Source organism: Castor canadensis, chromosome 7, assembly GCF_047511655.1.
Source record: "Castor canadensis chromosome 7, mCasCan1.hap1v2, whole genome shotgun sequence".
NCBI lineage: Eukaryota > Metazoa > Chordata > Mammalia > Rodentia > Castoridae > Castor > Castor canadensis.
Window position 1 is genome coordinate 103437161 of NC_133392.1, and position 27726 is coordinate 103464886.

The 27726-nt window shown below is 33.1% G+C and overlaps 1 protein-coding gene across 1 annotated transcript in view; it reads left to right on the forward strand.

The window, feature by feature from the left end:
- Negr1 (neuronal growth regulator 1) overlaps positions 1–27726 on the forward strand; it is an 845456-nt gene that overhangs the window by 534153 nt on the left and 283577 nt on the right. Inside the window, exon 4 of the mRNA XM_074079759.1 lies at positions 12286–12417. Within this exon, the coding sequence (XP_073935860.1) occupies positions 12286–12417 (132 nt within the window). The remainder of the gene's footprint in view (positions 1–12285; positions 12418–27726) is intronic.

Sequence of the window (27726 nt, forward strand, 5' to 3'; positions counted from 1 at the left end):
AACAAAACATCTATTCAGTAACTGTCATCAAAAACATGATTCTAGCTCATTTTGTCAAATACCTCCTCTCCCTAATATTCCTTTGGTATGACAAATCTATCAAAGCTAAAGTCATGGCTGTTGAAAGGAGGTCAATAATTTGCTCAGGCTCACGAGTAGTAGAGCTAAAACTTAACATTAGGCCTTAAGGGAAATAAATACCCATAAGTTTATGTTTATTTCTTAGCTAAAACATTGTTATTTTAAGCAACAATTTCTAAAAGAAAATGCTTTCAACTACAATAATAACTAAAAAGACAGGAATTTTAAGCACAGTGAGTAGTTGAAAAAGTGATGATCACTTTGGGTACTCAATACAACTGGGTGTCATAGCAAATTCCTATAATCTCAGCCCACAGGAGACTGAGGAAGGGGAATCAGGAGATTACAAATTTGAGTCCTGAATAAGCTACGTAATGAGACACTGTCTCAAAATCTTCCCCCCACCCCCGCCACTGACACACACATACACACACAAAAAAAAATTCTGGAAAGACCAGGCAATTCATTAATTACTGTATGTATTCTTTCTTGCTTCATCTTATTCTCTCATTCATTTATCTTTCACTGTTTCATTTAATAAATGAAGTGGGGACCTATGATGTATTTAATAAGCCAGAAATTTTGAATTCTTTAAGTTTCTGGCTATGTAGCAAGTGTTGGAACGTAAAAGCAGAACTTTCCTAAGCCTCATATATCAGCATGTTGGTTCTCACTGAAGAAGGGTGAACCCAAATGATCCTTTTGCTGAAACCAAAGGCTTAATGTGTTAGGGGCAAAAACATAAAGTACTTTAGAACTCTTTCCCTAGAGAAAGACACAATTTTATTTCCTAAACCTCTTTTCCATGACACCTTATAACTCAAACCCTTAGTTTATATATCTTCCCAGCTCCAGCTGCAAATATGAAGAAAGCAGTACTTTTCTGTTCATAACAGAAAATCTGGTGGATTTTTTTTTCTTTGTACTTGGCTGAAGTTTTGTTAGAGGGATCAAGGAATTGGTGCAAACTGGCAGACTCTTAAGCACATGAAATAGATAGCTAGTTTACTGGAAAGAAAATGTAGTGTAAGAATAGAGATGAAGGGGAGTATAAGAGAGACAGAAAAGAAATAACAAAAGAATTACTGATTTTACTTTTTACATGTGTTTTACAGAAAACATTGAGTATAGTATTAAAAAGATAACAGGTATATACATGTATGTAAATATGTATCACAGGATGTATAATTCTTCATATTCTGCTGAGGATAAATAATGAAATAATAGTAAATATATTTAGAATTTTTAAAACATTTTAAAAATCAAAAATAATATCAATAGAGTTGGGGATGTAGCTCAGTGGGACAGCACTTGCGTAGCATATGTGAGTCCCTTGGTTCAATCTCCAGCAACACAAATTAAAATAAACTAAATTAAACCAATAATACAAGGCAATATGCCAATTCTCATCCTTTAACTATAACTAGCATATTGTAATGCCAGAATTTTGCTTTACTATTTTCATATGTCATCTTTATTTGCCATAACAAAGTGCCATTGACTGAGTGGTTTAAACAACAAAAGTCAATCTTCTGGCAGTTCTGGATGCTAGAAGTTTCAGATGAAGATATTGACAAGAGTTGTTTCCTATGAAACTGTGAGGGCTATTCCAAGTCTGTCACCGTGGCTTGCAGATGGGCATCTTTTCCCTGTTTCTTCACATTATCTTTTCAGATTTCTTTTTCTTTTTTTTTTTTTCTTATGAGGACACCAATCAACATTGAATCAATGTTGATTCAGCATTCTGAGAAACCAAGGGTTAGGACACAGCACGTGATGTTTTGTAGCAACACCATTCAGTTGGGTAAGTTAGTTTTATTACTACAGCATTTGTAGACAAGTGCATCCACATAAGTTATAATACTTACAAATGGAACATAATAGAGGTTTCTCATGGCAAAGATCAGTGACATGTGGCTCTATTCAGAGAGACAGTACATAATTCGTTGCTAGTAATGGATTCAACCTGGTCAAACAGAACCTAGCTGTAACACATAAACAGTAACAGCCGGTTTCTTTCCATAATTTATCCCTTTTGAATAAGGTATGTGTGCTGGGTGAAGGGAGTAGAAGGAAGGATTTTTTTCCTAGTATAAAGTGTAATATCCTCTCTCACTTTTCTCTTTAAGGGAAAAACAATGACTAAACTTAACATTGAAAATCGACCAGAGTATAAGTCTCAGACTGCTAAATGGGATAGAATTTAGAGAGGCCAGAAAAATAGTCACAAAAGTCCAAAATGTGTGGTGGTAGTTTAAAAGACTATGAACTCTGTATTGAGTGACCATGATATCCACCCTATGGTCATATGATTTTGTTTGCTTGGTTGGTTTTGTTTTTTTACTCTAAGGTGTGAAACTACTTTTCTGGCTCAAATAGATTTTGGTTTACAAAATCATATTATGTTGTAAAATCTGACAATACAATTCTTACCTGTTAAATACAAATGCACTAACAATGTTTCATAATTTCATTCTTATGTTTTCAATAAATTATTGTCAATAACAATTTCAGTCTTCATCTCATTGAGATTTTGCACAGGATTTATATATATTCTCACATTTAATGCTAATAACCCTGTAAAGTAAATATTATTCCCTTTGATCATGTGAGGAAATAGACCCTGAGAGGTTAATAATAACACCCAGAGCACATAAAACTATATATATTCTGAAGTCCATATGCTTAAATATTCTCGATTATTGTTGTAAAATATCATCTTTTATTAACTCTTTTGCAAAGATCGTCATAGCACATTTTGAGTTCAGTTTTGGTATGTGTCCATCTCCTTAATATGCTACATGGTTTTTAGAAGTCATAACCTAACGAGAGTCTTAAATCCCATTGCACGATCTGAAGGTTATGTGGTAATTATGCAATATTTTCATTAGATACCAGGCTTCTTTGCCTTCTGTCTGCTCTGTAGATGTTTCTATTGTAAATAAAGTGATACCTAAAAACTCTGTAGTCGTGTCCAATAGTAAATAAACCATTCTATTTACTTTTAACACAGTTCTGCTCAATTATATGTAATGTAGCTATTTTCTAGCTATCTTTGTTTTCATATTATTTACAATAAATAATACCTATCCTTATATCCTTATATTATTTAATAAACCTCGAAACACCAGTAAGTTATATGACACTTGACAAATGCACAGTCACTACAATTAAGACACAGAACAGATCCATCATTATAGGAAATTCTCTCACATTGCCTGCCCTTCTGTGGTCAAAGAGCATTTCTACCTCAACACCTGGCCAAAAAAAAAAAAAAAACAGTATGTTCTTTAACTTGATACTTTTGCCATTGCCAAAATGTCATATAAACAAAATGGTACCATATGTAGTCCTTTGGGTCCAGTTTCCTTCACTTAGAAAAATGTATTTGACATTTATTGGCAAATGGCATTGCACTTTTGCAAATGGATATACCAAAATTTGTTTACTCATTCACTAGTTGAAGGACAGTTGAGGTGTTTCCTGTTTAGTAATTATCAATCAAGCTAATATAATCATTTGCACACAAGCTTTTAACTATTGAGTTGAATGTATGTCTAGTGTTATGAAAAATTGACAAATTCTTTCTTAATGTGACTACCATCTCACATGCCCACTGACAATAGAGACAAGTTTCAGTTGTTCTGTTTCCTAGTCTGCTCTTGTTTGTTTTTGTAATTTCAGTCTTTCAAATACACGTGCAGTGGATTTTCATTCTGTTTTTAAATTGTATTTTCCTAATGATAAATCATGTTTATCATCTGCTGATAACCTGTTTATGATGTGACTATCTTCCTAATGAAATATCTGTTTAAAAATTTTCCCTATGTTTTAACTGAGTTGTATGTCCTTACTGAGTTTTGGAGTTTTTTTTTTTTTTAAATATTCTGCAGACAAATACTTTGCCTGTTATTTGATTTACCAATGTTTTCTCCCTCATGTGGCTTGAATTTTAATTTAATTAAAAATGTCTTTCCAAAGCAAAACTTTCTTTAATTTTGATGAAATCCAAATTATAAATAGCTTCCTACATTATTTATGCATTTCTAAAAACTCCTAGACCAACCCAAAGTCACAATGATTCCCCTTTGTTTTCTTCCGGAATATTTATAGAATTATGATTCATATTTAGGTCAATGATGAATGTTGATTTAGTTTATGTACAAGGTAGACGTGGTGGAGAGTGTACAACATTTCCTTGTTCCTTCTTTTAGCAAAAAATAAATTGACCTTTAAATTTTAGGTAAGATGTAATTTTTTATAGAAGTCTGTCAGGTTGAGAAAGTTCTCAATGAATAGTTTTCTGAAATTTTATTTTTTATCTTAAATGGCTGTTGATTTTGAAAATGGTATTTCTCTGTGTAAAGTTTTTCATATATTTTTGTTGTTAATATAATGAATTATATTGTTTACTTTTTCACTTTTATAACCAGCTTTCTTGTGGTGTCAAATATGAAAAAGATGTCATGAGCTCACTATGGAGATAAAGGAAGTATATATGAGTTATATGTTTTGAAGAAAACGTAAGGTGTTATCTCATGAAGAAAGCATGAGATATTATTAGGATAGATAATTATACTGGTGTAACAATGGTCCCCAAATTTCAGTAGTGCAAGTACAGTAATATTTCCTTTCTTCTTCTTCGTGGCTCCCTGACTCACTGGAGAAGCTGCCAATCCCTGTACTTCAGGATCCCTGATAATGAAGTAATCACCATCTCAACTCTGGGAGTCATAAGTTCTAAAGTTTGGGAAGTCCAAAATCAATGGTCCTGACTGATTTAATGTTTGCTTTCAAGATGGTGCCTTGAACACTGAGTCCTCCAGAATAGAGAATACTGTGTCCTTACATGGCAGAAGACAGGAAGGGAAAGAAGGCCACAACCAGCTTTTAAATAATAGCATAAATTATACTTGGTTACAGTCTAATCATTTTACATATTGCTAGATTTGTTGAGGTCTGTACTCATGGGTGGTATTTTTTATATCTTTAACTCTAATATAAGGGTAATGGTAGCTACATAAAATTGATCATGGAGTTTCCTTAATTATTCATTTTCAGAAAGAATTTGTGTAAGTTTGGTATTATTTCTTTCTTAAAAATGTAATATACATATGTTCTTAAAGATTCAGTGTAGATGATTATTTAGTTATAAATTCAATTTATCACAATTGAATACTTTGAAATTCAGATTTTCTATTTCTTCTAAATCAGTTTAGAAGTTTGTATCTTTCAAGAAATTTGTCTATTTAATCTAAACTGTCAAGTTAATTAGCACATAGTTTTTTAAATTAATGTATGTTTAGTAGCCTTTCAGTTTTTCTTAGAACTGTAGAAATATTCTCTTTTATTTCTGATGATGGTAACTTGTGTCATTTCTCTTTTGATTCCTCATCAGTTTCGTTAAGCTTCATTGATTTTAGTCATCATTTCAAGGAGCAGATGTTGGTCTCCTTGACTTTCTTTGTTGTCTTATCATTATAAATTTTACTGACTTCCATTCTTTATTATTTTTATAATTAAATCTACTTTAGCATTTATTTATTATTCATGTTCTAGCTTCTCTAAGTTCTTTAGTTCACAATATTGGTTTTAGACCTTTACTCCAATTTTGGTGGTCTTCTGGCTTCAATAGGTTCTTTGGCTTCTGGCTTCAGTAGGTTCAGAAAGCAATATATAATATACAATATACAACTGCTGTTTTCTTAATAGAAAATGTGAATTTTATCTCTGGCTGTATTTTAGAATTTCTTTCCTTTAGATTTGTGCAATTTGATTATGATATTGTTTTGTATGATTTTTTCTTTGTTTCTCCTTTGCAGTTATTAACTTTTTGGATTTGCCTTTATATTGCAAGCATCAAATTCAAAAAGTATTCAGACTTTATGCCTTCAAATATTATTTTCATCTGCTTTATGGGTTCCCAATATCCGTATGTAACACCATGTTATTTTGTTCCCTGTATCACTTAGGCTCTATTTGTGTAGTTGGCTGGTCTTTAGTATTTTTTTCTCTTTCTTCTCCAGATTGGAAATGCTATATAGCAAGAATACACACTCTTGTAATGCCTTGATGTTTAATAATGATTTCTCAGTGCCTAATGTGCTGCTAAGTTTTTCAAATAGTATTTCATTTTGTATATTTTGTGTTCTTATGTCTATTGATGTCATTGATTTTCTTCTGTTTTCCATTCCTCTCCTGATATTCATGGTTTTTTCTTAAATATTTGAACATACTTATAACAGCCAGTTATTTTAAAATCTTAGTCTGATAGTTCCATTACCTGTATTATTTGTAGTCTTCTCTCTGTTGACTGCTTTTTCTCCTAGACAATGATCGTGAATTCTTGGTTCTTTGAATGTTTTATAATTTTTGTTTGATATGAGACATAATGTTAGATTGGTGAATGTCCAGGTTTTGTTTGTTCCTTTAAACAGTTTTAGACTTTTTCCTTATGGGCAGCTGTATCATTTGTAAATCATTTTGGCCTATTGAACAATGAATTTTTTTTAGTATATATTAGTTGTAGATGGGTGTTGTGATGCTTACAAATGTCCTTACAATGGCCTTTCATTCACCCCTCCATCATTCTCCCTCATCTCCTCTCTTCCTCTTCTTAGAACAATTTCAATAGTTTGAACCTTGTTTTTCATATTTAAAATTCAGCTCAAGAACTGTCTTTCTTCCAGCTTTATATCAACCTTAAAATAAAGCCTCAGACCTCTGGAGACTTCATTAAAAGCTCTGATGACCACATTTTTAGCAATCAGAGATCAATGTCTCTTCATTTGCTTTGAGGCCTTTTAAAGTTCTACTTATAAAATCCCCAGTTTTTCATTCCCCAATGTCATGAGATTTATCCCTATGAGTATACAGTCCAGTAGTTGGAAAACAGAGTTAAATGTTGATTTTTTGCAGCTTTTTGTCTGTGTAAGTTCCTCCTCCTTAGCACTCTGAGCCACATCTTCCATATTTTTTATTCTGCATGGATTCCAACCTCTCATTCCTCAAATCAGCAAGACTACTAGGCTCTAGATTCTACCTCTTGAGTTTGGAGTCTAGAAATTGCCTCCAGATAGAAAGCCATGGGACCCATATTTTTTTTGTTTGTTTGTTTACCATTTTCTGGCATCATAGTTTTGTGCTTCCTGTTACCCACTGTTTTAAACGAGTTGTCTTTTTTTCCATTTCTCTCAAGGTTAATATCAAAAACCTATGTCTGACCATTTCCCTAAACACAATAATATGAATTCCAGAGTTAGATTTTTTTAATTATTTAAAAACATTCCAATACTCTTTTATTTATAGTATTCTAATAATTCCTCTAGTTACAAGTTCATCATACTCTTATGAAGTTAATGTTCAGGTGTAATCAACTTTTCAGGATCTCCCTTGAAATTATGATAGTGCAATTGAAATTGACATTATTGAAATCATCTGCTTATTCTTTTATTTTCCCAGTAAGCTGTAAGCTTTTTGAAATGGAAATAATCTTGTACACTGGTCAGATATAATAGTTCAATTAATGTCCTTTGAATGAATGGTACAATGCACGTAAGAGATAGTTTCATAATCTCAAATATGCTGTTGGATATTTGAGTAAAGTGGTGGAAAATAAGTATTTTCATTAGAGTAAACAAACCATTCCAAGTGTATTTTCTAAATTAGTTGCAAAGTACTATCTGATAATAAATGGCCATGATACCCTACTGATATGCCATTCTTCAGAGAAGCTTTGAAAAGCATGACTCTTAAAAAGCATGAGCAAAGGTTTTGGAAAATGACTGAAATGACTCTGCAAAGCAGTATGTACCATCATTATATCATTTAATTGGTTCATTTAGAGATCAGTGACTGAGTCAGGAACTTCTAGAATAGGTTTGAGACTTTTTTTAGTAGGTAAAACTGACAGAACACAGCTTCTGAGGAATAGCTGAGGTAAAGAGTACTGTCAATTTTTTTAATACTGAGATTTCTATCTTGAGCACCAGGGTCATAAATAAAACAGTTACTGAGACAGAAAAAAAGAGGAGGTGCAGATATGGTAAAAAAGATAGATCTGATTTTGAGCTGGCTATAAGACATAAAACTATAAGTCTTGCTGACTATAAGTCAAGTTGAATGTATGGGCCTAAGATTCAAGATATCAATGTAGGCTAAATAGATCATTCAAGGTTTTGTTAATATATAATTCACAATGAAATGTAAATGAATGTACAAGATCCCTTGAAAGACTATGCTGAATGGAGGTAAAGGAATGCATAGGACAGAAATGATACTTGAGGGATATGAAGATGTGAGATATTTTATAAAAGTGAAAAGAAATGAGCAGAGATGGGAGAGAAAAAAAACTAGTGAAGAATAGTGTCTGAGAAATTAAGAGAACAATGAATTTCAAAAATATTTTTTAAATATACAAATACTCTAGAGAATGTTAGTGCTGTTGAAAACAATTTTTAAATGCAGCATAAATGAATGTTTAGATGCCCTACCAAACCATAAAGTCAAATGTAGATATGGTTGAGTGGTCAACAGAAAACTATTTCTTGTCCAGTTTACACTAGAAATCAGTATCAGATAGATGTTATAAAGCATAACTAATATCCTATTTTTCAGGGCCCCTTTATGATGATGATATTGGCATAATTGAAAAGCTACATGACTTCTTTTCTCCTCATTTTTTTAAAGAAAAGTCTGTTTTTACTTGGAAAAGCCTATATGATAGTACTTGTATTGTAGATAGTACTTCTCTCATTCCTTAAAATTGTATTTAATGATTTTGTTAATCTTTATAATCTTAAAGGGGCTATGGTAACTATACAGACTTTATTTTCACCTCTGTCACCACCTGTCACTTCAAGATGTCAACAAGAATAGCAACATTTTAAAAACTTCTTTTCTTTCTTCTTGACTCTGAAAGAGAAGTGGTAACTTCTAATGTAAGACTTCTGTGCATGAGACTTTATTAATTTATTTGTTCATTTATTTTTGCACTAAATATTTATAAAATATATGATGCTTTAGGCATTATGCTACAGCTAAAGACACAGAAATGACCAAAACAGAAACAGTTTGCTGCACTGGTGAAGAATGGCAAAAACCTACGTTCAGAAGAGAGCTGGCATATTACAGTGTGTTCATATCTCATCTACATTTATAACTGGCACCCTGGGAGATAAAACATATCACATCACAGTGTCTAGATTTATAATACATACACTAAGATAGTACCTATCCCTCATGTATATTGCAAATCCTTGGTTTTATTGTTCATCTTCATGTCTTTGCTTCTCTGTATTCTTTCAGTTTATACTTTTCTCTCCGTTTTGGTGATAGGTTGAGTTGAGTCACACAAATGAACTGAAATGTTCTATTTTGCATTTTATGGACTATTCTCAAATCCTTGCTCCATAGAGAAAAGGAAAAAGAGATCTAAATCATTTTACTTTTAATGACAAGATTTGTTTCCGTGCATATAGAACTAAATTAAAGAATCACTACTAAGTAAAACAGAGGACAACAAAAAACCAAAAAGGCAGTCAATCAAATTATCAACAACTAGCAAATTCCAGTGCTTATACCCTGGGAAAAGAAAACTGAATTTCCAATCTGAAATCCAATTCTAGTAAGATCAGGCTGAGAATAGAGCATTTACTGATAATCTTTGTAGTGCACATAAAGACCTCATTCTATGGTGAGGCTGGAGAAGAATCTTCAAATATGGTTATGTAGATTCTGCACTCAATTCCAGGGGCAAATATTCAATAGATGTGAGTAGTGCTGTCTGGAGTTATCTGATGTGATTGTCTTAACATCGGTGAGATTTCGTCATACAGATTCTTACAGTTGCCTTCAATCTTTCAGAGTCTGCTAGTTAGCCGTTCAGGGTTTCAAAAAAATAGAAGAATGTTGTTTTTCTTCTTCTTTAAGTTATCACTTCTTTCTCACTTTTCATTATTCTTATTGATTTCTGGTATACATACAAACCTATTGTGCCCATTTTTGTGCTTTAATATTTTAAAAGCCATTGTTTATATTTCTGCCATGTTTAAACAGCAAAACTTATATGCATATACCCATACATACCATATTTAATGATCTATTTAAGAGTTAAATAATAGTTGATTAACCAATAGATTGCAATATATGCCAGTTATCAAAGACTTGAATTTGAGATACCATTTCCTTCTTGCTTTTTTAATTCATTTATTCATATGTGCATACATTGTTTGGGTCATTTCTCCCCCCTGCCCCCCACCCCAACCCTCTCCTCCTTTTCCCCCCACCATTGCTGGATCATATGGCAGATCTATGTTTAGATTTTTAAGAAGCCTCCAAATTTTTTTCCAGCGTGGTTGCACTAGCTTGCATTTCCACCCACAGTGTACATTTCTTTAAAATTGTGTTAGTACACAAAACTAGGAATATTCAAGTAACATTTTCATCTTTAAAATAAATTAGACCTTAATAAATTTGTTTTTACATTGTTTCACAAAAATATACCTTTTTACTTTTGATTGGCTTCAATTTTTCTTGCCTAATGAGGTCAAATGTAATATGTTAGTGGTCCCCATACTTTAATTTGTGCTTGATATGTTCTTAACTTTGTAATTCAATTGGTACTTTAAAAATTTTTAGATATGAAAATAATAGTCCACTATATTTCAATAATTTTACAGACACATTAAAACCTAAGAAAATCTTCATTGTAGGGTAAAAAATCAGACAAAAAAGAGGTAATAATAGAAAACACATACGGGAACAGGAGTGAGCTAGAAGAATGATAAAAAAAATCAGAGTATAAGATTTCAACTGTGAAGTTAACTGTTATTTTTGCAAACTTACATCAGATTTACTAGTTTATCAGCCAACTATCATGTCAGGATTTAACTCTCCCCAATCAACAATCTAGGGACAAGTAGCTAAATGAAAAACACTTTAATTCTATCAATCTAAACAATCAAGTTTTCAATTAGCAAAGTCATTGTTGCTTGGAGGGCAGACTGTGTAACAGCTAATATGAGACCAGACAAGGTAACCCACAAGAGAAAAATTAATTGATATAGATTTTAGATTTGGAAGGCCATAACTAAATTTTATTTTGTTTGATTCACTAAAATTGAATCTTATTAGTTTTCCAACTCTATATCATTTTAATAGTTCTGGTAAGACAGTAGGATGAAGACAAAAATAACATTGACTTTTGAAAACAGACCATTTAATGGAAGCATTTCTTCACTTTCAATTCCTTTTGGTATGTATTGAATTGTGAGCTTTCAAGACCTGTACAAAAAGAAGAGGGTCCCTGCTCTTGAAATTCACATAGGCCCCATCTTCCTTTGTTATGCCTCTAATAATCAGAATCCTTACTGCCCAATGATCCTCTACTCTCAATTGAATAAAAGTTCTATGTCTAAAGGAAGTAATCTTTATTTCAAATCTCCTTCACTTGGGAATATTATTTCATCTGTGACTATATCTTTATATTTTTAATCTACTGCTATTTTTCTTAAAAAAAGAAAAAAGAATGTTTTCCTTGGAATGCTAAAAAATACAGGCAACTTACTTTATTTTTATAACCATTTAATTCCTAGTTTGAAAGTCATTAAGACTTTTTGTTTGAGATTTACTGTGGGATTTACATATAATACTTACAGTGTAACTTCCTTAGCAACATTAATAATTTTTGGAAAAAGAAATATGGCAATGGTTTTTATAGAGCTGTATACTTTCAGCAAGCCATCTGCTTTGAAACCCTGAGTATAAGTAGGAAATTTCCCCCCCAAAAAAAGTAACATTTAGTTAGGTTAAGTGTCAAGTTGCAAGCTCATACTGTATAAAAGTCAATACGTACCAAGTCATATTAATGAATTTCATCTATGCTGCTTAGGAGGTTGTTGAACTCAATTACAGAAATGTGCAGAGCTCCATTTGATGTGTGAGGAGGTTAGAAGACCATAATCATTTAAAAAGAACACATGTATATCCTGTTCTGGGGAAACAGTTGTTATAGTACCCTTTGTTCTGCTTCTGCTTTTTTCTCTAAATTTTCCTGTGAATATAGGAGAACAAAGAGTTTAATAATTCCCCTGTTTCATTTGGAATTGTTTTGTCAGCAATATCTAGTAGGAAGTCATGAGATTGTTGTTTTACTTGAGTGAAGCCTCAGGTAGCTACAATTAAACATGTTGTATTTTTTTATAGCAAAACCATTTGAAAATGGACAATATTTGGACATTTATGGAATTACAAGGGACCAGGCTGGGGAATATGAATGCAGTGCCGAAAATGATGTGTCGTTCCCAGATGTGAAGAAAGTAAAAGTTGTCGTGAACTGTAAGTCTCATCAGTATTTATTAAGTTAACTTCTAAGAAAAGACTAAACACCATGAAAAAGAATGACTGCAATTGGCATTGCTATTTTTTGAGATGGTGTGTTGGTAAATATAACCTGCAGACAGGAAAAAATGTATTCATGTTAGAATATTGATCAAGTTGTTTTATGTAGCATCAATTATCCCAACTGATGTTTCCCCTAGTAATTCAGTTTGGTATGCAGACTGAAATGTTTCCAATATTAACTTAGTCCAGTCCCTGGCATTCTAACCGGTGCTGTCTTTGTCTTTAAAACACTCCAGTCTTGGGTTTCACTTGGAGGGCACTGGGACTAGTATGGCATGTAACTCCCATCAGACCTAATGGAGTATGTTGGTCTCTGCTCAAAGAGAAATTTGTACTGTATGCTTGTATTTCTTATTGCATATCTTATTATCTCAACACTAGTGACTAGAATAATCATTACTTTTCAATAATACCCCCTTGTTCTTTCTTTCAAAAAATTGTCACATTGTTTAACTTCTTTGAATAAAACACCTTTGGGATAATTGTATTTTACAAAAGTATATACAGGCTACCTCTTGCATTATTTTCTTTGCATTTATGTATCTTTCTATATATGACCCTTTGTAATAATGTTTACATAGCATTATACCACATATGATAAGAAATTATTCCAAATATATCCAGAAATGTTAAATCTAATCAGAAGTTATTTCATATGAATATGAGTCTTTCAGTCTCATGGGCAAAAATAATAACTTCTAAAACACTCCTGGCAGTTGAGCTATCTGCCAAAGCAAATCACTGTCAACTAACATTTGCCAGTGACTCTACACTATTTCTACTAAGCTGAGCAAATGTGCATGCTACCAGATCGGGAGGCAGTTTCTGAAGCAGAATTTCTCAGTGATAATCAGACAAACAACTACAGAATCACCAAGCAGCTCATTAAAAGTGAGAAATTTCCAAGCCCCAATTCAATCAGCCCAATTGACTCAGAATTCCTAGGTTGTATGGCTTAGATTTCTGCATTTTGACACGGTCCCACTGATCCTCAGGACTTTTATTGGATGAAGTAACTGCTCTCTTTGAAATGAAAAGTAACAAACAAGAAAATATTCCTGATTATTTTACCACTGACCATACTTATTTGAGTTGGGTGTACTGATTTTATTATTGGAGGTTTAGCAAGTTGGGAAAAAGAAAACAGGATATGTAATTTTTTTTAGCACTGAAAAGTGAAAAACTAGAGTCAAAGTTGTTAAATAAGCTAGAGACTCAGTCCAGCAATGACCCTACTCAAATTTCCAGACCTCATAGGTATTCAAAAGGATGCCTCTGATAGGACTAAATGAAATATGTGTCATCTCCACCTATAATCTTTTCATCTCTCTGACTCTAGTTCACTGTCTGTTATTATTGCATTTGATTTTCTATTTTCCTAGACAAGTAGGTACTGTAAACTGAGAAGATCAAGTTAAGGAAGCAGTAACTTGGAGAAAAACTAAATAGAAATAAAGACACATCACCCCAATTAAGACATCATCTAAAGGGTCTGGGTAGAGAAAAGAATCCATCCCATACAAGCAAAAGGACAAAAACTGGAAAAACAAGATGATAAAAACTATGTATTTCTGCCAGTTTTGTGGATGATGACAGAAGAGAGAGACAACAAGCAGTTTATGACTCATCATGGTAGCAATAGCCCCAGTGTTGTCATTTTCTTATATCAGTCCCTCAGGATCTAAGTCCTACAGGTGATATGATAGTGATAAACATATGCAGTGGGTTTATGTCATTGCTGAAGCACCCTAAACATAAGATTCTCGATTTCTTTTCCTTTCCTGCCCTCCCCTCCCTTCCTCCCTTCTCTTCTCCCCTTCCCTCCTCTTCTCCTCTGCTTCCTTCCCTTTCTTTTCCTTTCTCTCCTCTTTTCTTTTCTTTGTGTGTGTGTTCCTATCTTTATTTTCTGGAATTAATCTATTATTTTGTTAATTTGTATCTCTTTTTAATATTTTTATTTTACAAGGGGGTTTCATTGTGACATATCCATATATACTTAAAATGCATCTTGGTTAGATTCACCCTTCCCATCATTCTCCCTCCTTTCCCTACTGACTTCTTAAGACAATTTTAACAGTTTTCATTGTTTGATTTTTCATAAAAGTATCTAAAATACACAGGCCACATTCACCCTTCTTCACCTTCTCCATTCATCCTCCTTTCTCCTGCTAATACGTCCCCAACCAGACCGGTTTTATACATTCCTTTCCTTCATTTTTTAAGTGAATATTATTTTTAAAGGGGTTGTGCTGTAGTATTTTACATATGAATGTATTTTACTTTAATCAGATTAGTTCCCTCTATTAATTCCCTCCTCCCTCATTTTCGACAGTTTTCAGTACATTTTGTTAAACTAACTCAATTTCTTTATAATGCAGTAAGAAAGCTTCTTTGCCACAGAAAGAAAAATAATCTTTATTATATTGGACTTTAAGCAAATCTTCCCTTTACTCCAAAGGAAGAATGACTTCTATCTTCCAACATTATAAAAGGTAGTTAGGAACAGAAACCATCAGAGCCTCTGGTCTCAAGATGTGCAGAAATCCCTGAAGTCTATGAAAAACTATCTTCTCATACATGACGGAAGGAGGAAGATTTGGAACAAATTCCCTCATCTGGAGAAGGTGCATTAGTGGCTCTTTTAAAGTTTCAGAGACTTTAGAATAGGATAGAAAATTCTGTTAATCACTTTTTAAATTAAGAGGGAAAGCAGGAAGAACAGTAGAAAAGTAAAAAAGAGTGGGGAAGTGCTTTGTAAATCATAAGACTGCCTTTCTAAAGAATTTATTTCAGGTAAGTATAGTCATAAGTGAATATATTTCTGCATGGACAGTATTAATTTCTCTCACAATAAAAAATGGACCAAACAGGATGTTTGGACGATTATAAACCATCAGTTTTACCTTTTGTCTCTCCCTGAGTCATACTTCTGATACGTCACATTTCTATAAATGTTCCATGTAGAAGTGTATTTCATACTGTGTTGAATTACATTCATTTTGTTGTTTCACACTGATGTTACACATATATAAGTGATACCTAAGTTATGTAGGTGCTCCAGTGAGAGTATATGTGTTTATCTATGTTCTGATTGTGATAAAGTTTGCAGTATTAATTTTGTAAAATTGTCCCTTTAAAAGCCAAAGATTGAGAGCTACCTATCGATTTTACTGAACTGATTTCCCAAGGGAAATTAGCCAAGTCTACTGAACAAACTTTAGTTCACCAAAGCCCAAAATTGAGCACCATGGTCTATGTCGCCAGCATGGAACCGCACATCCCCTGATAATCTGCAGATTCCCTGAAGCTAATGTTGTGCCAGGTTCAAGGCAGTCTTTCCTTTCATTATTAATCATCAGTATTGATTGTACATATGGAATCACAGTAACTTTGTGGGTTATAATTTGAAGAGAAACTCTGTCCTTTTTCCCAAATGAGGTTCAAGATGAAATGTAATAAATTTTCATAAGCTCTGGTAGATTCAGTCATGTGGTAAGTCAATTTGAGAAAGAGATTTAGGTTCCCTACAAGTTTGAAATATTTAATGTTTTACTATTCATCTAAAATGTCTTCACATACACTGTATATAAAAAAATACAAATAAATAATACAGAGCATCATATTTGCCACATATGTTATACTTATGACACTTTCATGTAGATTTTTATTCAATTTAAGCAAATAGTTTGCCAAGATAATTGATATTATTGACTTATTTTATATAGATTGGTCTGTTTATTAATTGAATAAATCAACTCATTCATAATTATTTATAGAAAGCCTTATGATAGAGAGATGAAAAGTTGAAGATCACTAAGGGTTAATGCAAAGTTTCTAAATGGAATAATTTTAAGTGATTGTTCTTACATTTATATATTTGTTTATTCTTACATGTGCATTGCTTGCTATACTGAAAATAACCTAAAATCATAATAAACAGTCATATTAGATTATCATTACAAGAACTTGCAAGATTAACACACACACACATACATACACATGCACACAAAAGAAAGACAAGGAGAGAGAAAGAGCGAGCAAAGGGGATGTTTAAAGTGCTAAACCAGTAGATTTAGATTTGGACAGATCCCTTATTCTATTCTGTTCTATTTTATTCTGTTCTGTTCTATTCTATTCTGTTCTATTTTATCCTATCCTATGCTGTCCTATCCTACTCTATTCTATTGTATTTTATTTCAGTGTCCAGGGACTCGGAGCACGCTCCACTACTTAAGCTACACCCTCAGCCCAGATTCAACATTTTAATTTTTATTTAAATTTTTGTTCCATCCTTAGCAGCAGCTTAGTGGATACTAGGCCCATATTTTTTATTGTAAATCACAAAAATGGGAAGGTTTCAAAAGCCCTTACATTTAACTGAATAGAGAAAAACAAGCATGTGAGGATCTGATTAGGAAAGAAGAGATCAGAATCTGGAAACTCAACAAAGTTCACTCATGGGAAGCCAAAATGTGAATGCTGCTACTAAAAGAGGCGGGACTCTCAGGTGTTTGTTTGTTTGTATGTGTACATTCTTCTAGTTCAGAGTGGCTATCTGGGAAATGTGACTCTTATAGTCAGATATAATTTGCTAACTTTTATTAGCAGATAATTATTAAGAGATAACTGATCATTACATAATTAACTAGGCTTTGAGATCTTGGACAAACTTACCTCTCTGAGTTTCAATTTCCACTTCTGCAAATTTAAGACAATAATGTCATATATATATATAACAAAAATTTTACACATGTAAAATTTATATATATTTATAAATATCATGTTCATAAATATGTAATTTTATAAGTATATGAATATAAGCTCAATTGGATCTAGACCATAAGCTCTATGTGGAAAAGTGTCATCTTGGTTTTTTGAAAATTGACATGCTCCTGTCACTTAGAATGGTACCTGGTCCATTGAAAGATACTCAATAGTTGCTGAGTGAATGAAGCAATAAAGAGATTATGTTCTACCAGGTGGACAAAAGAGAGAGGAGGTGTTAGATTTGTTTCATAATTAAATTTTTCTCCCAGGAAAATGAGTAGATGGTACATAGACTAACTTCTGATTTCATTTTTTTCTATGAAATTTTTCAAGTAAATTCAACAAAGATCATCTTAACGTAATCATACGTACATAGTGCGTTCAGTCTGAAAGAAGAAACACTAATTCCAGTCTTTGTACAGATGAGATATTTGAGGTGCAGAAAGACTAAGACATTTAATTACTTTCTTGATTTTCAAAAACAAAATAGAAATGAAATGAAGAAAACCATTTATTAACTGGAAAAAATAGAGTAAACCAGATTATGGTGAAAAGAAGTCTGGACATTATTTTAATTTTAACTGATGATAGATTCATCCATTGACCATTTTGATATTAGAAATGATTTAGCACACAGTTTTCACTAAAATGGAATTGAGTATTTATTCCTATGGTCCTATGGTCAAATAAATAGTAAAGATATTTTGGGAATGCTTTGAAGTTAGTTTATATCTAATATACCACAAGCACAAATTTGTACATTATTTTGCATCTGCTACATATTCATTTATGCAAATGAGTACTTTATCTTTCAATGTAACTAACTCCAAACATGTGGAATAGAATGTTCCAATTAGTAGAACTTAGTACAGTTGCATCAAAGCCTGAAATGAGGGACCACAGGGAGAAGTAATAGAAAGAGAAGGCTTCTAGGGAAACCACCAGCTTTCTTAGGTTATTCATAAAGTCGTTTTCCCAAAACCTGGGGCTATTGAGGAAGATATGTCAAATGCAAGACTAAAAGAAATTGCAGATGACATGTAGCCATCACCTTGAATATAGTGAAAATCTCAGCATTTGGGATTTGAGTGGGACAAAGATATTGTTGAAGACCAAAAGAAAGTCAAGTGTTGTCTGAATTTATAGTCATCATCTTATTTGTAGCTCCATTTTATACCCCATTTTACTTTCCTTTTTAGCTCGTTTTCAGGTCTGCTTATAATTTAGGCCAAATTTCATGTTATGTTTTATGTTTTGTATTAGTTAACACTTATTTAACTAATAATTTGGGGCATGAAAATACATGTAGAAGTCTTCCAAATAAAGTACTAGTTCATATGCCATCTGTAGAGTAACAACAAAATACCTTTATGCATCTGTATTTATGTTTGCATTCATTTAGTTATTTACTTATTACTTACCAGGAGACAATCAAGGTGATCAGGTCTGAGATACTGATCTTCAACAAGTTCATTATCTAGTAAAGTAGTGACAAAAAAAACCACACAATTATAATTCAGTGTGACAGGTGTTAAGCAAGACTATCAGAAATACACCAAACATAGCCTTGAGGTATCACTGAAAGTGTGTAAGAGACCTTGACCCTTACGGACTTTGAGGATGAAATTGAATTTGACAATTCCTTTTTTTTAAAACTGGAAAGAAGTTTCTTCAAGACAGAAGCAGCTGCAGTATTTGCTTATTCTCATAAGAGTCAGAGGAAAGGCATTGTTTGTTCAGTCAGTCGAAATGAGCTGAGGTGGACCAAGAAGGAAGCAAAAAGGGAGGAGGATGGATACTTTAGAGGAAAGCTGGACTAGACTGGGCATGAGGTAATGAGTTCACATAAGTATACTTAGATCCAGGACTTCATGATCAAAAAAAAAGTTTAACTTTCAGGTGACAGCACCATTTAGCAATACATCTAGATATTAAATATATTTAGATACTTTGATTTCCTACATCTATGCAAAATATGTGGAAGGCTTCCATTTAGTCACAGCAATGATAAAGAGTGGTTTGAAATGGTAATACTGAGTAGAGCAACTCCAACTAGGAAAGATATGAGGACTAGGACATCTGGAGGAGAATCCCTGAATATACTGAAAAGTGAATATTAGAAATTAAACTTTTCATTTGCCCTTAGGACTTTCATGATATGAAAAGTCCATATTTAATTATGATTCATATAATCTCTCAATTGAAATAAAACTGAGTATTAAACATGCAGTCAAGGCATTGCTCACATTGTAAAGTGCTTGCTTAGCATACACAAAGCTCTGAGTTCTATCCCTAGCACTGAAAACAAATAATAAATAAAGTCCAGTAATGATCTCTATTATTAAGGGAGACATAATTGGTCCTTTGTTTTAAATGTTAGACTTGCACTTTGATTACTGACTAGTGTGTCAAGATTCTTTTTAGCTTAATGAGTCTGAAACTCAATGTGTATTAAATGTATTCTCCCCAAATTTTAGCTGTTTTGAGAGGAGTTTTAGTGTTAAGGATCTATGAGTGATCTTTTCCACTTTTGTTCATAGAAAATAAAAATGCATCTGCAGTAATGAAATGTATATTTTTATTATTCTGTCTTCTTCTGAAAATAAAAAGGAAACACTTTTATTGCTTTGCCACAAGAACAAAACAGAGATGGGGATCTATGTTTATTTTGTTGTATTTGTATTTGTTTCTAGGTTGAAATTCATCATTTCAGAAAAGGAATGAATAACATAATAAGAATAATAGTTTGACCATCCACTAACAGTAAGAAAACACATTCAAGAAGAATGTAAATGCTCTGGATTGAAAATGGCTCCATGCTAAAACTGAAGTGTTAAAGTTAGGAGATATATATATATATACACATACATATATATCTATATCCGTACATACACATATATATCTCTACATATTCGTGTGTGTGTGTGTGTGTATAATTTGGGATGGCACAGTCATCTAGATTTCTCATGTTATAGTGAGTGCCAGAGTGTCAAACTCTGAAATTCAGCAAATGGCTTCTGAATATATTCTTCAAAATGATCAAGAAGTTTCAAACCTTGCATTAGTCAATAAAAACATAATGTTTTTAACCCATATTTATTCAAATCCTACTTTATCAGCATATTTCCTATGTTAGCATGCATATCATGCAAAGATATTTATGGAATTGAATTTTTAACCCGCACTTGAGAACCATTTATAGAATGCAACAACATTAAATTAATCTTGGGTCTTTGCCACATCATCATGATTAAACTTCACAGAAATTGCCAAATATTCTTACATCTGATATTGCACACATTTATATGTTCTGGATATTTGTGTATATGCATATGGAGAAGTGAAATGGACTGACTAGGGGAAGAGAATGGCGGAAATAATAGCAGCATATAGAAAAATTTGGTAGAAAAATTGAAAAAAATAGCACCCAATAGTGGCAAAATATCTTTTGTATATTTGAAGTTGCTTGCCCTGTACCTATTCTTTTTCTTTCTTTTTTTTGTTTATTCTTTCTTTCTTCCTCTCTTCCTCTCTCATTAGAATATTCCCACTTTTCCATATTATCACTTTGTTTGCTCTGTCATCCCCTCATACTTCTACCCACTTGAACAGCAATACTAGACCACCTTTCAAAAAACATTTTTAGAACGAATAATAGCAATGAATTTAATATACAACTTTCTGAATAATCTCTCATGAAATATAATAAATTATTCACCCTATACTATATTTACCATAAATAAATGGGTATAGTTGCTTTTTGAAAATTTATAGTTGATAATAAAGTTTTAAATTTAAGGATTATCAAAGATATTTAGACACAGCAGAAAGGTGAAAAATGTGAAATCTGTTTTTAACTTAGTTACTTAACTAATTGTACCACTTTGAATAACAACAACAAATCTGAGCCTATTGATCTCAGTTTCATCACTTAAAAAATGCAGGAACTATTCTATGCTGTTGTCTACACCCAAGATTCTCATAAGTATCTAGTATTCAAACTTACATGGATTTAAGTCCCAAAGTGGTAGGAAGAAAAGGTTTAAAGCTACTGTTTGGCTTCACTGTCAATTATTCAAATCTCCTATTTTGTTTTTTTCTGAATTCTTTGAGAAATTATTAAGCATGATAATGTAGCTCTCTCATACACTGTTAGCAAATTGGAGATATCTTTTTGCTCTTGACATTTATTTCCTAAAAACAAAACAAATATATAGCAATAGTGAAATAAATTTCAGAGAATTTCAAAGCAGTAATGCTGCTACTATGGTGGAGTCTGAGTTTTTAAAAAGCAGGGTTTGAAATCAGATAAACACAGAGTTTTTAACCCAGCTCATTCACTTGTTAACTATAGATTACTGGAGAAATTAAGCTCTCCGGAACTCACTTGCCCTACATAAAAAAATAACTAGAGAAAATTATACCCACAATAAGGATTTGTTATGAGGATTAAGTGTCATAATATGTGTAAAATAATATTATCAATACAAAGCCATTGACTTTCTATATCAAAATTACAAGTTTAAAGCACTGATCACATTGTGTATTTGTTACTGTATGTCTTACTTAGTGGCCTGTGGGCTATTTAGAAAAGGGTAAGCCTCTAAATTCTCTCTGAGTTTAGGCACTATGACACAGTGGCTTGAGGACAGGCTCTGCAGCTGGTCTTCCTGGTTTTGAATTCCAGCTCTGCATTGACAATTACGCAAGCTTAGTGAAGTTATGAAGCATGTGTCTGTCAGTTTCTTCAGCTATGAGGTGAAAAGTATGAGGATCGCCTGAAGTAATACGTAAAATGGCTCAGTCCATATTATTATTAGTGCTGATACCTTCCATAGTACCTGGTAACAAATATTTATTAAATAAATAAATACATACAAAAGGAAGTATACAATTCTTCATTTAGTAAATTATTGGAAAATCTCCCAAATCTGTCTATCTTGTGGATGATACAACTGAATTCAGACAATTTTAGAATTTAGCCAGGCTCTAGTGGCTTATGCCTATAATAATCGCTACTCAGGAGGCCAAGGGTGGGAGAATAGCAATTCAAGGCCAGCTTGGGCAAGAAAGTTAGCAAGACCCCACTTCAATCAATAGTTGGGCACTGTGGAGTACGTCTGTCATCCAAAGCTACTTGGGAGGCTGAGGTTAGGAGGATCACAGTTGCAGGCTAGCCAGCGTAAAAAAATTGTGGGACATCAGCTAAATGCAAATAGCTGTGCCTGCTGGTGCAGGGCCTGTCATCCCAGCCACTGAAGAAACCTAAAATATGAAGACAGCAGTCCAGGTGCCCTGGAAAGTGAAACCTGATCTCCAAAATAACCAGAGAAAAAGGGGCTGGAGGTATGACTCAAGCACTAAAGCACATGCTTAGCAAGCATGAAGCCCTGGTTCAAACCCCATTACCACCAAAATAGAAAAAAAGAAAGTAAATGGTACAAATTGGATCACAGAGTTTACAGAAAGACTTAGAATTTATCATTAAAATCTTGATTCTAGATCTGGGATACCTTCATTATACCAGTATGCCTCCATGTAAATTGAAAAACAATTATTTCGTATCACTTGTATAAATTCCAGAGACTTTTAGGCAGCTGGTGGAGGGTGAAGGGTGAGAAGACCAAACACTGTGTGGAGTGGGGAAGATCTGAGCGGACAGCCTGGGTGCTGAGAATGGATGACATCAAAATCAAGTACAGAGAAAATCACAATTCTCAGCAAAGAGAAAAACAGTCAAAATAAATCATTCTTGAGAATGACGCTGAACTCAAAATAGGTTTGTTCACATATTGTCTGAAATAAGATCTTTTGTTTAATCCTAAACATACTGAAGTCTCAGCATCATGTAGCCAGCTTGCTTGCTACTCTAGTGTAAAACTAACAGCAGCTCAAAACACAAACAAAAACTTTAAAAAATATCCAATGTGCCATGGGCATTGAACAGTTATGGATTTCATAAGTAAAATGAGATAACAAAGTTCTATAAAGCTATGTGTGTTCCCTATTTTAAGATTCATTACTCTGTTCCCTGCCTCAAGGTCATAATCTATTCAGTTTACCAAAAACTTAAAAGTGGTTTGGTGGCTACTGCAAAGTGTAAAGACAAAATATCTTATGCCTAGCCTCCAAATGTTTCAAAGTTAGAGTTAGCAATTTGGATAACATTTTTAAGTTTTTAAGTAATGTAATTCAAACTATTAGCTTAATTCATATAAATTTTCTTACAATCATCATACTTGAACCTACTCTAAACAAAAGAGTGTTCAGAACAGATGTTCAGAGTGTTTCCTGCTTTGAGTATACACAGCTAGTGTACATTCACATAACGGTGGAGGGAGCTATAACAGTAATTAGCAAAAGCTCACAAATGCTTCATGCTTAATGCGGTTTCATCTGTGTGAGCAACTGGTTTTTCAAACCCTTCTGTTTTTCTCCTGGATGGTGAAAGGATTTTGAAGCTCTGTATAATTCACCCGCAGATTCAGTCTCCTGAACTATTCTACACAGCCAAATAGGAAATGAATGAATGTGATGTTTTGTGAATTCTCCGTAAGTTACGTTGTGTAACTCTAGAAATCAAATTCTGACAGAATTTTCTCAATTATGTCACGTCATAAAGATTTCATATTCCTTATCAAAACCTTGTTTTATCTTCAAGCCACACCCACTGCTTGAACCATTTTGCCTAGCCTAGTTTTACATTGAGTTTTGACCCTGCAATTGAGTTCCAGTGAGAGAAATGTAAGCAGCAGTGTGTGAGCCACTTCCAGACTTAGCCCATAAAAACTTTCCGTGCGTGCTCTGCCTTGCTTCTTTCCCTTTCTTGTTAACAAGGGTAGTAACCTCAAGCATGACCTTAAAATGACATGTTGAAGGTGACAAACTGCCATTACCTTGTGTCCCTGAATGATGATGTGTAGCAGAATACTTCTACTCCCTACCCTATTTCACTCCTCAACTTTCACTGCCCTGAAATATGAATTTTAGGTTACTGAGGAGTAGATCTATTTTTCATTGACTCACTCCATGTTCAAGTCTATTTGTTCCCTGAATTTAGACTCCTCTGACTAGTAAATCAAGAATATAGGCATAAATATATATATATATATATTTATATTTGCCTTTTGCCCTACTTCAAAAATCTAGCCTGGAAGCAATCATAAAAAGCTCTCTGTGAAGAGTGTGGAGATAATGGACCTCTCTTTCTTCCTGTGTGAAGCATAACCAACTGAATTTCTGTTTGCAAATTTTGTGAGTCATGGTAGTCTTTGAAGTTGCATTGATTTCAGATAAAACACAATTCAATTCAAAACAGCATTTGGCTATCAGCCTCTGAGATGAACTTGCCTAACAAAATATGACTGAAGATGCAGAAAAACAAACAGTGGTTGCAAAACCTCCAAAAACTAAAATTGGCAGGAAGCCAGAATCCGGAAGAAATTTAGACAAATGAAAAGAAAAATAGTGACCCTTTTGGTTTAACCTCATGGAAGAAAGCAGTCCTTACTGTTTGAGAGAAGTCATAAAATTTTATTTGCCTTTCTGAGCTTCTGTTTTGGTTTTGTTTTTTAACTACAAAACTTCCAGAATACATCAAAGATGTAACTGGACAATTGCCCTTTTGTATATGATTGCAACTTTTGAAGGAACCTGAGTTTTAGTTTGTTGCTTTCACCCAACTCTCCATTATCAACTGGCCCCTTGTGTTTCATGGAATATGTTTACACATTTTAAAAAGTTTATATGTAGAAATAGAACAACTGAACAGAAAACTAGGAGCAGAGGATGCTAGAAAGTGTAGCTTTTCATTGGTTCTAAGTATTATGGTATCAGGGAATAGAATTAGGAAACTCAAGCTGATTTTGCAAATTCTGTTTGATTATTCTTGCTAGCCACAGCAAAGGGAAGGACAACAGTAGCCATAGACTTTTTCACTTTGGCCTAAGCAGTGTATCTAACCAACTATGAGAGAAAAAAATGAGTAGGGTGTTTACAACCCACATATCTGCATGTGGAAAGCATTCTTTCAAACAAGAACTCCACAAAACATGAGGCAGGAGGACAAGTGAAGCCTAGGCAAATATGTACAGAATAAGAAATAAATGTAAGTATATTAAATCTTGAAAATGAATAACTTATTTAAATGGTTGGCTATAGAAAAATTTAACATACTTTACATTAAACAATAAGAGATTTTTCTCCACAAAATATCATAAAAGCATTAAAAAAATGAAGATGAGGTGAAAAAAATGAGGAAAAAACCACAGGATACATTATAAAGATGACCAATGTAATGAAAAGGAAGCTGATGACTTAGTTTTCTACCATCAACCATACATACTAGATATATAGAAAAAGCCCTCCCAGTATTAAAAACATGAAATTTCTAGAAGTTGGATAGAATAAGAAATATGTCTTTCATAGCATAGCTAAGCTTGAGGCAGTATGAGACAGGCATATTGGAGCCAGAAAATATTACAATTGCTAGTCTGTGGGCAAAGTGTCCAGAGCAACAGCTCCCTGGAGGCACAGATTCTGGCTTTAACTTGCCAGTCTTGTGAGACTGGAGTCAAAGCTTTAGTCCTTTTGAGTAAGCAAAATCATATAAGTGACACTCCCTTCATAAAGGTGGGGCAATGGAAAGGTGGTAGAGGAAGGGGATAAAATAGGAAATAAGCAAAACCTCACCTTGTTAACACCTATCCCAACCTTGACACATGATGAGGTGAGGGAGGGGATTATGTGAAAGAACAGATTTCTCTGAGAATTCCCAGCCATAAAAGCTTGTACATTTGTACTCAGACCACCTGTTGAGCCTACGGAAACCTCAGTAGAAAAATAAGTTGAAATGGTGCCAGAGTGATAATCCACCCTCAAAGCTTGATAGAAGAAAAGGCAGTACTTTTCACAGAACACATTTCAATATTTCCATAGCTAATAAAGTATACATATAGAATCATTTAAATACAGTAGAGTTAAGTAAATGGAAAGATATATTCAAGGATATCTTAAAGACATTACCATCCTCATAAAAAATACATAACATATTATAATTCAAGTAAAGACCAAAGTCAGTTTCTCATGAAATTTGACAAGCTAATTCTAAAATTTTTATTGAAAAGATAAAGGCCTTCTGAAAAAAAAAAAAAACTCAGGTGAATAATATGACCTACTAGATATCAAAATGTGTTATAATGATATGGCCATTAAAAAGTGTTCATTCAATGACTCACATCTGTTTCCCTAGCTTCTGGAGAAGCAGAGGTCAGGAAGATCACAGTTCAAGGTAGGCCTGAACAAAAAGTTGTTGAGACTCCATTTCAACCAATAAGCTGGGAACAATGGTGCACTCCTGTTATTCCAACTATGTGAGAAGCATAAGTAAGAAGTTGTGGTCCATTCTTACCCAAAACTGTAAAGCCCTGCTTGAAAATTAACTGAAGCAAAAAGGGTTGAGGGCATGGTTCAACAGGTAGATTCCCAGCTAGCAAGCTTTGAGACCCTGAGTTCAAACCCCAAACTGGCTAAATAAATAAATAACATGTTTGATCAATGTGACAAACTGTAAAATCCTCAATTGCAACAGAAGAGTCCCCGAGAAAAATCATGCTTTTCAAGAATTCTGTTATATGAAAGAGCAGATAATGTAGATCAGTAGCAAAAACATAACTATAAAAATAGCTTGCACAAAAAATTTTGAAAGGGAAATGGAACCCCATGTCACAATATAAAACAAAATAAATTCTGTATGCATTGAGATTGTAAATCAGAAAGGTAAATCATGAAACCTCTAAAAATATTGAAGAATATCTTCTTTAATATCTTCTTTGGCAAAAGGAAATTTTCCTTGAGTCAAACAGAATTTCATAATGAAAATGTTATATGCTATACTACATTAAAATGAAAATTTTCTCTTACAAAAAGAGAAAATAAAAAAATCATAACCTAGAGAAGATGTTATAATCCATCAAACAAAAAATATGAAATATTTACAAAATGCAGAGTTCTTATTTTTGAAAAAAAACAAAAACAATTCCCTAAAATATACAAGTTAGCATTTCATAGCAGAGAAAAATCAACTGGATCATAAATACTTGAAAAGATATCTAATCTTATTGGTTACTAATCATAAATATGTATCATTTTAGATTCACAGGTTAGTAAATTAAATGTCATACAATATCTTATTTTTGTGAAAATGTACTACAAAGAGAACCCTCATCTACACTTGATGAAAATGTAAATTGAAGCAAAGACTTAGAAAAGCAATTTGGTGTCACCTAGAAAAGTTGAAGGGATAAATGGATAAATATGTTATAAAGTAATTTTAAAATAAAGAGGGTAGTAAAATATTTTCTAGAAATATTAATTTGGGGTTTAAGGGATTATTTCATTTGGTAGAACACCAGCTTAACAGCTTGTGTCTTATAGGAAGGATTGCTCTAAAGAAAAGCCTTAAGCAGCATGCGTAAT